Source organism: Mandrillus leucophaeus, unplaced genomic scaffold (assembly GCF_000951045.1).
Source record: "Mandrillus leucophaeus isolate KB7577 unplaced genomic scaffold, Mleu.le_1.0 Scaffold25, whole genome shotgun sequence".
Taxonomy (NCBI): Eukaryota; Metazoa; Chordata; class Mammalia; order Primates; family Cercopithecidae; genus Mandrillus; species Mandrillus leucophaeus.
The window spans coordinates 4,063,019-4,078,778 of record NW_012102587.1 but is presented as its reverse complement, the minus strand read 5'-3'; the positions used below and the strand labels follow the sequence as shown (position 1 = coordinate 4,078,778).

The following is a 15,760-nucleotide window of genomic DNA, read 5'->3' as shown; positions in this document are numbered from 1 at the left end:
TTACTCCCTTTCTAAAATTTCACTTTATTTCTTTAACTGTTAAGACAATGAAATGATTACTCTTCTTGGAAATTTATGGAAATTCTTTAAGATCTAGATTAAAGCTGAATTACTCCAAAGAAGATCTCTGATTTTGTTTGTGTCCTGTGGACAGAAGTAATCTACAGTCAACTTAAAATGATTTATCTATTTGGGTTTTTCAGACTACAAAGGTAATGTAAATTCTGACCAGAATCCTGCATCAAGATTTTGGTTGTGCATTCTCGAGGGAGATTACTTTCCCCCTCTAACCAGTACCAGAGTTAAGATGGGCAAATTTCTCCATTGCTCTTTTCAGTCTAGTAGAGTTAACTTTTTGTGCACCAATGACGATGCAGGTCTTAAGTGGGCTTGGGCTTTCTGTCCTTTCTGTTCTGCACAATCATCACATCAAATGCCCAAGGAGTTTAGGGTGACGGCCAGCATTAGCCCTGACACACCAAGGCTCCTGTCACGCTTAGGTTTGAAGCTGTGTGGATTCACTGCTTTTACTCTAGAACAGTAATACATTCTCAATTGGGAGGATTATTCTGGCTACTAAGTTGTATATATCCTTAAAAAATACAAGTTTCTTATTTCTTTTAAACACTTATTTTACATTTTGTAACAGATCCTTAAGTCCTTAAGGGTACATTCTGTTTTTATTCTTTTTCTCTGCTGCCTCTTACTCATAATGGATATAACTCAGCATATGAACTCTTACTTCGCTGATTTCCATCTGCAGGAAACCCGAGGAATTAGATTTGACAGCCGCTTCCGCTACAGAAGTTTAATGTTTGTTCCTGGCAAGCACCCTTGGGGGCTATAAACACAAACTACTTTAGTTCATTAGCTTGGAGTCTTCCAAAGACCACAGGTGAAGTAAATTTAAAACCACAACTTGTGTGAGTAGAGAGCTTAGTTACAAATTATGAAAAAAGATTAGGGTTTTTTTTCCCCACTCTGTCTAAGGCAAAGTCAAGACAGACATCATATCAATTTGAAGATAGAGAGGAGTTTTTGTATTGTTTTGTTTTTCTCACTTGTCCATCTTGTCATGGATATATAGTCCCTTGTCACTGCTTAATGCCAACTCTCAATCTTCACCTTGGGTCAACTCAAGGTCTTGTGATCTGTGTGTCTAGCTAGTCACATCAATAACTGAGCCCTCAGGGACAGCCTTAAAAATCACTTCAAGCTTGTCACTCCAGTCTGTGAACCTCTTGGTTTTGAACATTTCCTTACTTTTTTGGGAACACAGCTATGCAGCTTAAAGGGTCTCTGTTGTGTAAAACTCAGATATATATTTATTTTATAGGAAGAGGTGTCTTTTGTTTCATTTTGTTTTGTTTTCAGTCTATTGATTTGGTAATATTACTATGAGTACCTGTGTACGTTTTTAAAAGATGATATAAAATGCTCTGTGGTAATTAGGGGAAAAAAGTTTCAATAAATGAAACAAGCAGGCTGGGCGCAGTGGCTCACGCCTGCAATTCCAGCACTTTGGGAGGCCAAGGAGGGAGGGTCACTTGATTCCAGGAGTTTGAGACCAGCCTGGGCAACATGGTGCAATTCTATCTCTACAAAAAAACACAAAAAATTAGCAAGGCATGGTGTTGCACACCTGTAGTCCCAGCAACTGGGAAGGCTGAGGTGGGAGGATCACTTGAGGCTGGGAAGTCGAGGCTGTAGTGAGCCATGATCATGACATTGTACTCTAACTTAGGTGACAGAGTGACACCCTATCTCAAAATACAGATAAATAAATAAAAATAAAGCAACAAACAGTAAAAATATACTTCAGTTCTGTATTATGATCTATTAAGTAACAGAGACAAGCAGATAGATGTGAAGGAAGAAAAAAAGTCAGCACAAGTAACAGAAAAAAAAAAAAGAGGTAAAGAACTGTACGGCAAAAAGAATTTTGGAGGGAGGGATGAACAAGATACACAACAATAAACAAACCTAACCAGAGCAAAGCCAGACTCAGAGGAAAACAAAGACTTGTAAGAGGAGCGCAAAGCCTTCGACTTTCTTTTTCTTTTTTTTTTAATCAGTGTTGACCAGGTTGGCCTCGAACGTGTAGCCTCGCCTCCTCGAGTCCCAGGGCAACCCGCTTGAGCCACAGCGGCTCCCAAAGCCTTCAACTTTCATGGAATGAAGAAAGATCATTCATCTCATGACTTTTAAATACTGCTCCTAAGGATTCTTTTTCACTCACATTGCCATTCCTTCTAGAAAAGACTCCAAACCAGGAGAAATTCAGCCTGTGTACCAAGTGTAGTTTGTGGGCCTGGTTTCCCTATTTCCTTGTTAAGCAAATGAAAAACCACTAAATAGCCTCATGTCACTAGGGTTTTTCTGTTCCCTGCATGTTTCAAATGTTTCAGCAAATTCCCAGATTACAGATTATAAAATTAAAAGGTCTTCAAAGTAAGTCTCCGTTCTCATCACACTGGGACGTGTTGGCACACCTATCTGTTGTACATTTCACTGCTTGGGGGCATAATTAAACCAGCCTTTACTCATACACTGACATCTTTCATAGAACCAAAACCGAGGAACTCGATCATTTCTAAATTTCGCTACCTATGACTATTCTCCCCAAAAGAATAATTTCCTGCCGGGCATGGTGGCTTACACCTGTAATCCCAGCACTTTGAGAGGTTGAGGTAGGAGGATGACTTGAGCCCAGGAGTTTAAGACCAGACTAGGCAACATAGGGAGACCCCATCTGTACAAAAGAATTAAAAAATTAGCCAGGCAGGTATGGTGGTGCATGCCTGCAGTCCCAGCTCCCCACCTCTGACGGGCAGGGTAGGGAGCTGAGGCAGGAGAATCACTTGAGCCTGGCAGGTCAAGGGTGCAGTGAACTGTGACAGCACCACTGCACTCCAGAGCCTGGGTGACAGATAAGACCCTGCCTTAAAAAAAAAAAAAAAAATCCTTCATATTTTAAAAATTTAAAAGAGGCTTAACACCCTTTTACTTCAATATATAGACATGTATACTTTTCCCATTGTATAAAAAGACCAATTACCTAAAATTTACAGTTCTTGGATAATTTTTTACATTTTATTTCCCAGTAAAACTGTACTAAAATCTAAGTTCTTTTTCCTGAAGACAAGGCTATATGGTTTTTATTGTGTAATCTTAATTAAAAACACCGAAAGTTAAGTTGATATGGCTTTTGACAACATTTTAATAAACATGATTATTCCCCAAAACAAACAATGGTTGTCAGTCCCACAGGCCATTCCAAGCACTGTAACTTTTCATTTAAAGTTACTTATTTGGGGAAAAATATGAATGCTTTTCCTAAGCATAACAGCTTTTTAAAAAAGTATGAGAATGCATTCATTTACCATATTGACAATCTAATCATAAACTTCCTCATGTGCAACATAAAAGACATTATGTTTCCCTCATCAAAATCTCCAAAATTACTGAACATAATATACTGAAGACAATAACCTAAAAATAAACTTTCATCCAGAAGTTGAGTTTTTTGTTCTTTACAAAAAGTATTTTTCTAATTAGCCATAAGTGTTAGGATTCCTTGATGTAGACAATGAATAGCTCCTAAGGAATATATATTTTTCTCAATTACTATAGTAATAAAATTGCCAATAAACTCAAATGTACTGCCTAAATTTCTTTCTTTTTTTTGAGATGGAGTCTTGCTCCGTTGCCCAGGCTGGAATGCGGTGGCATGATCTCCACTCACTGCAACTTCTGCCTCCTGAGTTCAAGCAATTCTCCTGTTTCAGCCTTTTGTTTTGTTTTGTTTCGAGACAGAGTCTGGCTCTGTCTCCCAGGCTGGAGTGCAGTGGCACGATCCCGTCTCACTGCAAGGCCCGCCTCCGGGGTTCACGTCATTCTCCTGCCTCAGCCTCCCTAGTAGCTGGGACTACAGGCGCCCACCACCATGCCCGGCTTATTTTTTGTATTTTTAGTAGAGACGGGGTTTCACCGTGTTAGTCAGCGTGGTCTCGATCTCCTGACCTTGTGATCCACCCGCCTCGGCCTCCCAAAGTGCTGGGATTACAGGCATGAGCCACTGTGCCTGGCCTGTTTCAGCCTTTTGAGTAGCTGGGACTAGAGGCGCATGCCACCACATCTGGCTAATTTTTGTATTCTTAGTAGAGACCGGGTTTCACCATGTTGGTCAAGCTGGTCTCGAACTCCTGACCTCAGGTGATCCACCTGCTTGGCCTCCCAAACTGCTGGGATTACAGGGGTGAGCCACTGCACCCACCCTGTAAGTTTTTAATTTAGAGCATACAACGGTTTTAAAATCATCTTGTCTCATAAGCTAGATTATAAAATATTTAACAGACTTATTAATAAATTTTTAAAAGGCCCATAATGATTCCAAAAATGCAGGTGGAAAACTCATATTGAAAAGGCACCAAGTGACATTTCCTGCAGACTTTACCTAAAAACCACTGTGGCGTTTCTAAACAGAACAGGCTCTCTCAGTCTCACTGCTGAAACCAACAGAACAATGACAACCTAGAAGTGTTCAGACTCACGGGTCTCTCTAGACCTTGACTAGCCAGGTGTTGGCACAGCCTGTGCAGCCCCAGTACACAAACACTGACACTCTCTGTGCTTCTCCAGCAAGGGTCTCTATTGTCGGAGTCTGAGCTCTCTAGAAAAGCAATTTCTCCCAGCAGAAGGAAAACCAGAGAGTTAATCTCCTGTACAATAACTGAGGCGGCAATTCTGACCTTACTCAGGACTGTGGAACTGATGGGGGGGAAAAAAAAGGTTAAAAACTTCTAGGGCTGGGTGGAACAACAGGCTGATTTCGATTCTGTTACATAGGCATGGAAATCACGACATTCTGGAAAAACATGTAATTTCCCATGTAATGTCTTTGCTTTCCATTTCATCTACATTATTCTCTTCCACTCTCCTACTCCCCTCCCAGCAAGGCTGAGAAAACATTCAGGATTGTTTCTTTGGGGAGGAGAAACATAAATTTGCCCATTATCAGCTTAAGAAATGAAGAAAATTATCAACCAGCTTTTCAATCACACCAGCCTCAGCCTTCTGCTGTCAGACATGACGTGCTCATCGGGACAGAGGTTTCTTGTCTTTATTTTAATTCTGGAAATTTTTTGTTTTACAAACTTGTCCAACCCTAAGAACCACCAATGAGGCTGAGTAGAAATTCAGATTCTCTGGTTCCTTCCAAACTTAATCAGCATCTTCAGGGGGAAGGAGCTAAGAGTATTTTTTTAGTAAGCATCCAAGTAATTCTCACGATGTGATAAATTTAAGAAAGACTGATCTTGGGACCATGTTCACCTTTAAAAAAAAAAATCCATTCCTCTCTTTCCTTTATGAGTCCTTAGAAAGTAACACATGGATTAAAGGAACTGAGCTGCACACATCAAGCTAAACCCAGCCAACTTTGCCTGCTAGCCCTTTGGGGTGACTAAATAATATACGAAAATGAACTAGCTCTTCCTAATTGTTAAGTAATTATCCTGAAGGTTGGTGGGTCTAAGCCTCTATTTAGGCAGAGACTGTTCCTCTAAATTTCAATTACTTAAAGCATTATCACGCGTTCTATCTAGCAAAGGAATAATATTGTCTTATATGCACTTATCAAAAACCTGCAGAGACTAAAACAACTATGTCTAAAATTCTAAAGGTAACGCAAAAATAGGAAGAGCTTCTTGAGAATGGCATAAAAAAGAAAATAAAGTGGATCTGGATATGCCTATTTCTTTCAGCATTGTTATATCCTTGGTGTGTAATACAAAACACGGCACATGGAAGGCATTTAATACATGGTTGATGAGGGGATGAATGAGAGTAAATAAATGAATGGGGCGTGTGTCCATGAGACAAATAAAAAATAGCATCAAGTAAGTCAGTAGTACCTTTAGAGGAGAGAAAAAAATTTTTTTTTTTTAATTTCTTTAAATTACCTGTTAGAAAACGTTTACCAGCCTTTAGTCTGAATAATTGACATTGAAATTTACTTTCAAAACAGGAAAGGCAAATCCTGAGAGGCCCACAAAAGCACAAAAGGAAAGAAAAGGAAACAAAAGCTAAGGTAGTGCTTCAGGAGTAAGAAAACCCAAGACAGGCAGTCCATGAGGACAGCAGCACACAGTGTGACATCGACGCTCCTCCCCAGAGTGTGGACTCAGCATGAAAAACCACGCACAGCATACTTTAGTGCTAAAATTCACAAGAACAAAGACTGAACAAGAAAGGGAAGGAGAACTTAGGTAGAGGTAGGGCAAAAACCCAATGGAGACAGAATGAAAAGAGAGGAGGAGGGACAGCGTGCAACATCTCATGCAGGGACCTTGGTGAGGACAAGTGGGTACTGGGCAACACTCGGTGAGAACAGAGGACCAGAGAAAGTGAGACACACCTCAATCACAGAAACAAACCGCTTACCCTCCGCTTTAGTGGTAGTACCATCTTTAAGCAAATTAAAAAACAAGGGAAGGGATAACAGGGAACAGTTAGTAACATTCAAAAAATTAAAAAGCCAAATGTTATTAGCTACTAAAAAAGCAAAAGTACAATTTAAAACAAAATTAAAAGGGAAAAAAGTTCAACAGCAAAGCAGAGTCTGAAGCAAGTAAGTGTGCCTTGTATTGAAATTAGCTTGACATAGCATAATGGTTTTTTTGCCTTTGGAAAATACAACATAGAAGGGCAACCCAGGGTAGTGCCACAGTTGAAAGAAAGATTGTTTTTTGTTTTAGCCAACTCTAATCCTCTTAAGAGTTCCTTTTTCTTGGAAGAAAGTACCAGCAGAACAGGGCAGAGAGGAGGAACTAGAAGATAAAATACTGAAGAGTTACCCAAAGGGCAGAGCCAAGTAAGAAGCTCAGAGAAGCTTGCTCTAGCAATGCCTATCCCAACTACACGTCCAGCAGCGAAAGCTGTCGAGCATGGTACCTGAGTCCAGGCCTATGTACTCCATGTCTTCCCTCATGTGTCTGGACTCTAGAAGTTTGGAAAAGGATCATCAGCTTTAATGCTACACTTTTGCAAAGATGTCACGTGTCAACCTAAGTAGCAACTGTAACAAATTCTCACTAGGATTGTGCTATATTTCAATTTTTTGGTGTTTTCGTTTGGGGACAAAATAAGGGAAATTGAGGTAGAATTCTCAGGAAACAGAGAATTTGAATACTCCAGTCTCGTTCTTTGAAGAGGTTAATACTTGACTGAAAACTTACCATCAGTGCTTCTGAAGGGTCAGTTCCATATTATCATACCAAAAGATGTGAGGGCTTTCACTAGCACTGGGGGAAGTCTATACCAGTCATATTCAAACACTCCAAATACAGACAGAAAAACAAAAACACTGAGTATTTTAATGGCTGATTTTTACTCACTTTTTCCAGCAATGAAACAAACACTAATTACAAATACTAAAGGTGGATCTAATATACTAAAGCATAGGTAAGTGCTGAAAAACTAAACTAAAATTAACAGAACTAATTCAGCGTAGGAGGGAAGAGTTGTTACTTCTCCTTTCTTTTCTCAATGGTTACATATGGACAACACTCCTACATAATGCTGGAATAGTTAAAACGATTTAAAAAAGAGAGTTCTTAATGACATTGCTTCTTCTCAATTGTCATGTGTGTATGAGGTATTTCCATAAAAACAAGACTGACTGAGCAGATGTTCCAGAACACGTATCTTCCAAATTAATAATGTTCCTATCACAATCAAGCTGTCTTCCACCTTACAGGACAATAGTTTATAAAGAATCTTTATATAATTTTGTTTTGCCTCATATATGAGTTAGGTGGCTATTATTACAAGTAATCTGCAGGTATGGAAAATAGACTTACAGATTCCATGGCCTGCTCCAGGTTACAGAGCTAATAAATGGCAGACCCTAAAATCTTCTCTGAATGCTATTTGTTCACTGTACTTCCAACGTTGGAAACGTTTTCTGAACATTAGTTTTAGAACTGACTCCGGAATTTGTTTGAAAGTTACATGAGTAACTCCATCTCAATATTTCAGGAAGTTTAAATTTTGTTCATTTCCGTAAAATCTAAACTAGAACCAATCCAGCTAAATCCTTAGATTCTGGCTTTGGATGAATTGGCTCTTACAAAAACAAAACGAAACAAACAATTAGCCTGACACATAGTACGTGTTAAGCATTTGCTGAAAAATATGAGTAGCTGATTTGTCACTATGTGAGATAGTAAAAATTTTGAAAGTAATTTTTTAAAAACATTTTTGGGCAATCCTCAGAAGGCATGCTCCTCCCAACGTGATACATGGAAGGACAACACTCGTTTGCACAGACAGGATTATGCTGATTCATGAGCTCATTACATTCCTTCAGATTCCTCCTGCCATTCCCCACAACCCAATCCAATGATCCCTGCCAGCTCTGGTTATATTCTCAAATTGAGAAATACCTAACTACACTACCTTTGGTGAATCCCTCACTGAACCTGCTGGCTCTGCTCCCACCAGAGTCAGAGGTGGAAAAAACTTAGCTTTGACAATATGGGAGGTGGCTGGGCTTGCCACGGAGGAGGAGGAAGAGTTGAGGAAAGGATGTGCTCAGTGCCACCCACCCTCTGAGCACGCATGTACTGTGTACTTACTCATCACTAAAACGGATGATGCACCAAAGAAAGGGACACTCAACAAGGGTAGCTGGCTGATCAGCAGCAAGCGCACAAAGCTACTTAGATAACAGTAGCCCTGCAACAGTGAGACTTGCCTCAATCATGGGTTTTTGTATTTTGCTAAGAGGTAAGAGTCATCTCTCGCAGAGCAGTGCAGGAGGGAAAGGGTGACAGTGGTGTGGTTACCTAAGGATGCGTATGACCCTGGAGGCAAAGCCGCTGCAGAGCTGAAAGGCGTCGTGCCCGCAGATGAGGAGACTTTGGATTTGGCACTGGCTGCTGCATTCACATCAATATCACTTCGAGATCGCTGGAGGGACCCAGTCGTTGACACAGATTTGGTACTAACTGTAGAAGCTTTAGTGATAAAGGAGGAAATATGAATAAGGACTACATAGAATTTTGAAAATACACTGCTAAAGTTTGATGTTGTTTTGCTTTCCTGAAAACAAATACCACATTTTAACAAATGTTGGAGCATAAAAAACTGACCAACAGTTTTTCCTGGTCCCAGAAGAGAGTTCAGGCAATGCTGAAGGAAACTAAAAGTGACCTCAACTGTAATGTATCAATTACATTTGTTTTCTTGTTATCGAAGACTATAAACCCCAAGGAAATGGACCATGTTTCTGCTTGCTATGAAGAAGTGAGATAGGGAAAAAATGCTCACGTATATGGAGTCTCCTCATGAAATGACATAACTGCGCCACGCCCTCTTACCTAGACACCCTCCTCCTTCTGGAACACGCCACTCTCCCACCACTAACCACCACCACACTGCTGCTGCTGCTCAAAATGCCACCAAGATGTCTTCACTGTCTCATCAAAGGATCAGAGACAGGAGGCGCAGTTTGTGGCAGTGTCAACATGCAGGGGAGGTGGGGAGAAAAGGTCACAGAGCTTTATTCCTAAGTCACCCCGTCAATGTTGTCCTCAGCAGTGAGTGGCCCTGACAAAGCGGAGCTCTGCCGGAGAGTCAGAGCAGGGCACAGCAGGCTATGTTCAAGCCTAAGAAGGAACTGAGAGCAGGCTGCCGGCCTCCCGTGCCTGGGCAGCCTCTCACAGCTGCACGTACAGACCACCAGAGCCGAGAACAGGCCTTCTCCGCGGCTGTCAGTCTCACCTCTAGATGTGGTACTTCCAGTGGGACTTCTTTTGGCAGACAGCGGACGACTAAAAGTAAAGATGTATACTATTTATTACATGTACTTTATCCGAATTAATACAAATACAAACTACAACAGGAAATTATTACGATGAAGAATTATTTCAAACACAGACAGTGAAATAGTCACTATAGACAGAAATCAAACACAGAGCAGAGATGACAATATATTAATTCACGGAGTTTGAACGCCCTCCATTTCCAAACTTGTCTCCAGGTTCACACTTACATCCTCTGAGAAGACTCTCTGAAGCACTGGTGTGTATAGTTCACACTACTCCATAATTCACTTATGTTACTCTAAAACTGTATTCTAGGACTGCCATATAAATTTAACTGAAAAATAGCATGGTAGAGACCAAAGCAACCCATTTCTTACCACTCCGTGGTGGTATCTTACTTTGCACCAGGATCTACCTGAAGTAAGCGGGTGTTGTAACAAGCACACATGTAAAAACATAGCTAGAATTTGTGTTCTCATGCGACAAACTTTGAAACACAAATTCTCACGAGAATCATAAGCAAAGATGAATCCCTTACTTTAGACTCTCTTGAGAGCTGGAAGACGAGCGGTCTGACTGAGGCAGAGACACTATGCTGTCTGAGTTCTTCAGGTGGGACTGCAGGGCTTTCTGGTAGGAGGACTCCAAGGTGTGGTATAAGTGCTCTGCTTCTCTGCTGAAGTGACTGTGGAAACCCCAGTAACATCTAGAGGAAACACACAAAATCCTGTTCTAATCCAAGGATCCACACAGGTCTTTCGCTGAACTCTGGAGTACACCACAGAGGATTTTCAAGGACTGGAAGCCTCAGTTTAGCTGCTAATAGTAGCAGGAGGAGAGGGTGAACAAAGGAGACCTGGTACGAATCCCAGCCTCACAATTTTACTGTCTTTTAGACAGTGGGCAAGTCACTTACCCTCTCTCAACGTCAGCCTCATTTATAACATGGGAATTAAAGAGTCTAACTTGCAAAACTGGGGAATCTTGGGGAAGGTGCAGCTAAACATCTAGGACTATACCTAGAACACAGGACAGGCTCATTAAAATGGCAGCTATTATAAATTCAATTACACATCTCTTGATATAAAGTATTTAAAATTGCCTTAGGTAACATGTGCAAAAGAAAAATTTTAAAATGTTCAGAGCTACTTGAAATCGGTATCACATTATGACTAAAGACCAAGAAAAAAATGGGCTGGGGATGGGAAGGGTCCAATACAAGGATAAAAACAGCATAAACAGATTATTAACAAATCTATTCCTAATAGTTTTCAGCAATGACTAATTATGTCACTTATTTTGGTAGAAACCAGCCAAGAAAAAATTGGCACGAACACTTCATAGTTATAATAAGCTCAGAAACAAGTGAAATATAATTTAACTGTGAAGGCAGTCAAAGATCAACAAGTACTAGATCAGGATGCATCACTGCAGCTAAGCAAAACCATAATGATGCAGATTAGATTTTAGCATGTATCAATTAGGAGAGTTGGTCAACTACGAGAGTAAATTCAAAAAAAAACCACAGATGCAACATTGGCAGCAGTTATCGATGCACTGCCCAAGAGAGAATGTCTTAATATCAAACTTCTGGTATTTACAGCCACAGTAGCAAAAATTATTTCCAAGGCCAGACGCAGAGGCTCACACCTGTAATCCTAGCACTTTGGGAGGCCAAAGCGGGCAGATCATGAGGTCAGGAGATTGAGATCATCCTGGCTAACATGGTGAAACCATGACTCTACTAAAAATACAAAAACTTAGCCAGGCGTGGTGGCGGGCACCTGTAGTCCCAGCTACTGGGGAGGCTGAGGTAGGAGAATGGCGAGAACCCAGGAGGCAGAGCTTGCAGTGAGCCGAGATTGTGTCACTGCACTCCAGCCTGGGTGACAAAGTGAGACTCCATCTCAAAAAAAAAAAAAAATTTCCAAGGAGGTAACAAATACAGAGGCCATGCCCACATGATTGGAGGAAACAGTCCTAATGGCAAAAGTACCTCATTTGTGAGACAGAAACAGCAAGTTATCACTGTGATAATCCCAGGCATTAGGTCAATTCAGCTCCCCTTAATATGATTCACACCAAGGAATCACAGATGCTTGCAAAGAAGTGACTGCAGGAAGAGAATTCCCTGTGGCCACGATTTTTCATGGTAAATCATTAAAGCAGCTTTGGATTACAATATGGCTTAATGAATAAATGAATACATTGAGCATGTATACAAGTGCCTTCCAGAGCTATGTGATAATTTGTGATGAATGTAAAAATGAGCATTCTTTTGTCTCCCTCAGTCCTGTTTATTCACAAGGTTGAGTGATGTTATTTAAAAAAGACAGAAATATTCCAAAATGGCCTATTGGGGGTCATGTTTAAAATTCATGGTTAACAAATATGTTCAAGTAACTTAACAAGTTTTTAATAAGGCAATCCATATAATTCATGTGAAATACAGAAGAAGTTAATTTAAAAAGTGGGGTACAATAAAAACTTACTTTCTGGCTTCTATTCTTGCTTCGGAATCAGCATCATGTATTCCCTTCTTTATTGTTTCAGCTAATACTGATATGTGTCTAGATATTTAGAAAAGAAAGCAGTAACAATCATAAATGTATGGTTTAATGCGGATGAAACCAGGTGGGAGAAATAACTTCCAAATAGCAACATGGAGCTGGGAGTCTCTGTGCCAAGGCTGGTCAATTCCCAGGTGGCTGGGCAAAGCAGAGCACTCCTACAATCCTTTAATTTTCAGCCCTGCCCCAACACCCTAGCTCCACTCCAACCCATCCATACCTAAAGACTTTCATAACTCTATTCTCTTGTGGGATTTTTTTTAAAAACAAAAGCTGATTTTTCAAAATTTGCACTTACAGCTCAATCTTTTATGAACCCCAAAAACAAAATCTTGTGTTTTTCATATCAGAACTAGTTTCTAAGGAAATTATGAGATAATGACCTAAATATTGAATAGGCTGTCTACATTAAATACAGAGGGAGAAAAAGAAAACTTTCAAATGAATGAAATTCCTTGAAGGACCTAACAGCTACAACTTGTCTACTAACAGCAACTTTAAACAGTTACCTCATGGGAACTGAAGGGGATGTCAAGCAGCAGGGCCAGAGTCAGTAAGAGTTTCTACTGGCTCTGCAGCTGTCAGAATGCACACGGACATAGTAGTATTTCAACCAATGAAATTCACTAAAAGTGTCTGCGAATATTATGTGACCAACATCAGTAAAACAACAGACGTAGTCATGAAAACAAACGCATATATTCCTCCATTCTTACAGAAAGCCAGCTGGACCACTCACCAAAGCATTCACTCTCAAGATTCAATTCAGAGGGAAAAATGGTTTCAAACCAGATGCTCACCGTTCTAGTGAATGTGTCTGCCATTCTTGTAAAAGCAAATCTAAAAATTCAAAACAGCGCCTAAAAAGTATTAAGAAATACACAACTTATTAATATATATTTTAGTGAAAATGAAACAGCATTTTTCTTAAGTGACCCAATACTGCTTTTTATAATTAGTAAATTTCTTCTGATTTTTGTGATTAGAAAAACAGAACATAAAGAATGAATCAGAACTGACTAAAAACCAAAGCAAATGAAAGTAATGAAGCACCTACTGGTACCACAGGGACACAGGGCCAGGATCCAAGCATTTCTCTCCAATCAGAAGCTTGCACTTCATGGCAACATCACTAAAAGGACTTACCACTGTCATTCGTTTTTACACTATCCTAAGTAATATGTTAATAGAAAATGTACGCATGCACAGAAGATCAAGAAACACGACAGAATCAGGTCTTTGCATTAATTTCAGAAAATGCTTTGCACAAAAAAAGTTAAAAGTACCTTGAAAAACTAAGTGCTCTCTATATTTTCATGCTAAGAAGGCCCTAAGTAGTGCTTACAATGGATTTTCTCCAACTACTGTGCTTTCCTCTGACCAACCTTTCAGCATTCTTCTTTAAGCCTTTTCACTTTTATGATTTTTCTTGGTCTGATTTGTGTACAAAAACAATTTAGATTACATCACCACTTCAGGTTCTACCTCTACAAAATTTTCTTTTTCTGGCTGGGCACAGAGGCGCATGCCTGTAATCCCAGCACTTTGGGAGGCCAAGATAGGAGAATCACTTGAACCTGGGAGGCAGAGGTTGCAGTGAGCCGAGATCATGTCACTGCACTCCAGCCTGGGCGACAGAGCAAAACTCTGTCAAATAAACAAACAAACAAATAAATAAAATTTTCTTTTTCCTAAGTCTAGCATTTCTATTTTTGTATGAATAAATCCTAATAGTCCTAGGAACCCATTCAAGAACACACAAATCAGAAGTAAAATCTTTCTCTAAAGAAATGACCAGTCTTTCTTTCCTACAATCTTCCCAATTCACAACTTATAATCCATACACAATCATTCAATACATCAAGGCTGGGAGCAGCAGCTCATGCCTGTAATCCCAGCACTTTGGGAGGGCAAGACAGGAGGATCACTTGAAGTCAGGCGTTTGAGATCAGCCTAGGCAACAAAGTGAGACATCTCTCTACAAATTTTTTTTTTTTTTTAATTAGTTGGGCCAGGTGCAGTGGCTCACGCTTGTAATCCCACCACTTTGGGAGGCCAAGACGGGCGGATCATGAGGTCAGGAGATCAAGACCATCCTGGCTGACACAGTGAAACCCCATCTCTACTAAAAATACAAAAAATTAGCCGGGCACGGTGGCGGGCACCTGTAGTCTCAGCTACTCGGGAGACTAAGGCAGGAGAATGGCGTGAACCTGGGAGGCGGAGCTTGCAGTGAGCCGAGATCGCGCCTACTCCAGCCTGGGTGACAGAGCGAGACTCTGCCTCAAAAAAAAAAATTAGTTGGGCACGGCGGCATGCGCTAATAAAGTCCTAGCTATTTAGGAAGCTGAGGTGGGTGGATTGCTTGGGCCCAGAAGTTTGAGACTGCAGTGAACTATGATTGCACCACTGCATTCCAGTTTAGGCAACCAAGTCAGACCCTGTTTCAAAAATAAATAAATAAAAATAATTATTTACTAACCCTTTACCGTGTGTCAGATGCTGGAGATCCAATGATAACCAAGACACAGCACAGAGAACAAAAGAGACAAACAGTCACATTGCTAGACTGTTTGGGGCTCCAGCAGCTCACAGGAGAGCCCTGCAGCTTGGTCCTAGGGCTGGCAGTGGTGGGGCCAGAGGGGTAAGCAAGTCTTTTCAAAGGAAAAGACACCAACTACACACACACCCATTCCTCACCATCACCTTCCCTATTCCTGCCCCAATCTAGACCATGTTTATTCTACTTTCACCTTTTTGCCTGTGGCATTTCCCAGTCTGGGTTTTTCTTGGCTCTTTACTGCACTTATTCCTACTCATCTTTCAAAATGTGGCTCATTTGTAACCCATCTATGAAGCTTCTTGGGAAAACATCAGCAAGCTTTAATCACTGCTGTATCTGAACTCCTAATTCCACAATATACATGATACCGTCAGAGTGTGTGTAATCCATTTGTTACCAATTCTACACAGCCAAGCTAAGCACAGGCTGCATATGTAACAGAAGGTGCACTGCTTTGCTTACACTGCACTCTTAAGCTCCCTCTCCCTTTCTGAGGGCAGAGGGCAGAGGGACTGGGCAAGATGGTCCCTATTGCTTCTCTCAGCATTAAGACATACAGTTCTGACTGACACCCACTGGCTAAATACAGAAACAACAATCTGAGTGTGTGGTTCAGAAACTGGTGAGGGTGGAGGCATTTCTATTGTCACAATGACTGTGGGGTGCTACTCGTATTTAGTGTCAAAGGCCAGAAATGCTAAATGCAGGAAGAGAATTCCCTGTGGCCACGATTTTTCACGGTAAATCATTAAAGCAGCTTTGGATTACAATATGGCTTAATGAATAAATGAATACAT

At 40.6% G+C, this 15,760-nt stretch overlaps 1 protein-coding gene across 6 annotated transcripts in view; it reads right to left on the bottom strand.

The window, feature by feature from the left end:
* The window catches only part of CLASP1 (cytoplasmic linker associated protein 1), a 333,527-nt gene that overhangs the window by 95,661 nt on the left and 222,106 nt on the right, over nt 1-15,760 (bottom strand). For 2 of the 6 annotated variants that reach the window (XM_011983418.1, XM_011983421.1), the window contains 6 exons: nt 13,201-13,260; nt 12,323-12,400; nt 10,369-10,536; nt 9,787-9,836; nt 8,850-9,020; nt 6,445-6,468 (listed from right to left, as the gene is read on the bottom strand). In XM_011983418.1, the coding sequence (XP_011838808.1) occupies nt 6,445-6,468; nt 8,850-9,020; nt 9,787-9,836; nt 10,369-10,536; nt 12,323-12,400; nt 13,201-13,260 (551 nt within the window). Of the gene's footprint in view, nt 1-6,444; nt 6,469-6,954; nt 7,003-8,849; nt 9,054-9,786; nt 9,837-10,368; nt 10,537-12,322; nt 12,401-13,200; nt 13,261-15,760 lie in introns of all 6 variants that reach the window. The other 4 variants (XM_011983417.1, XM_011983420.1, XM_011983419.1 and 1 more) reach the window with 3 other exon arrangements.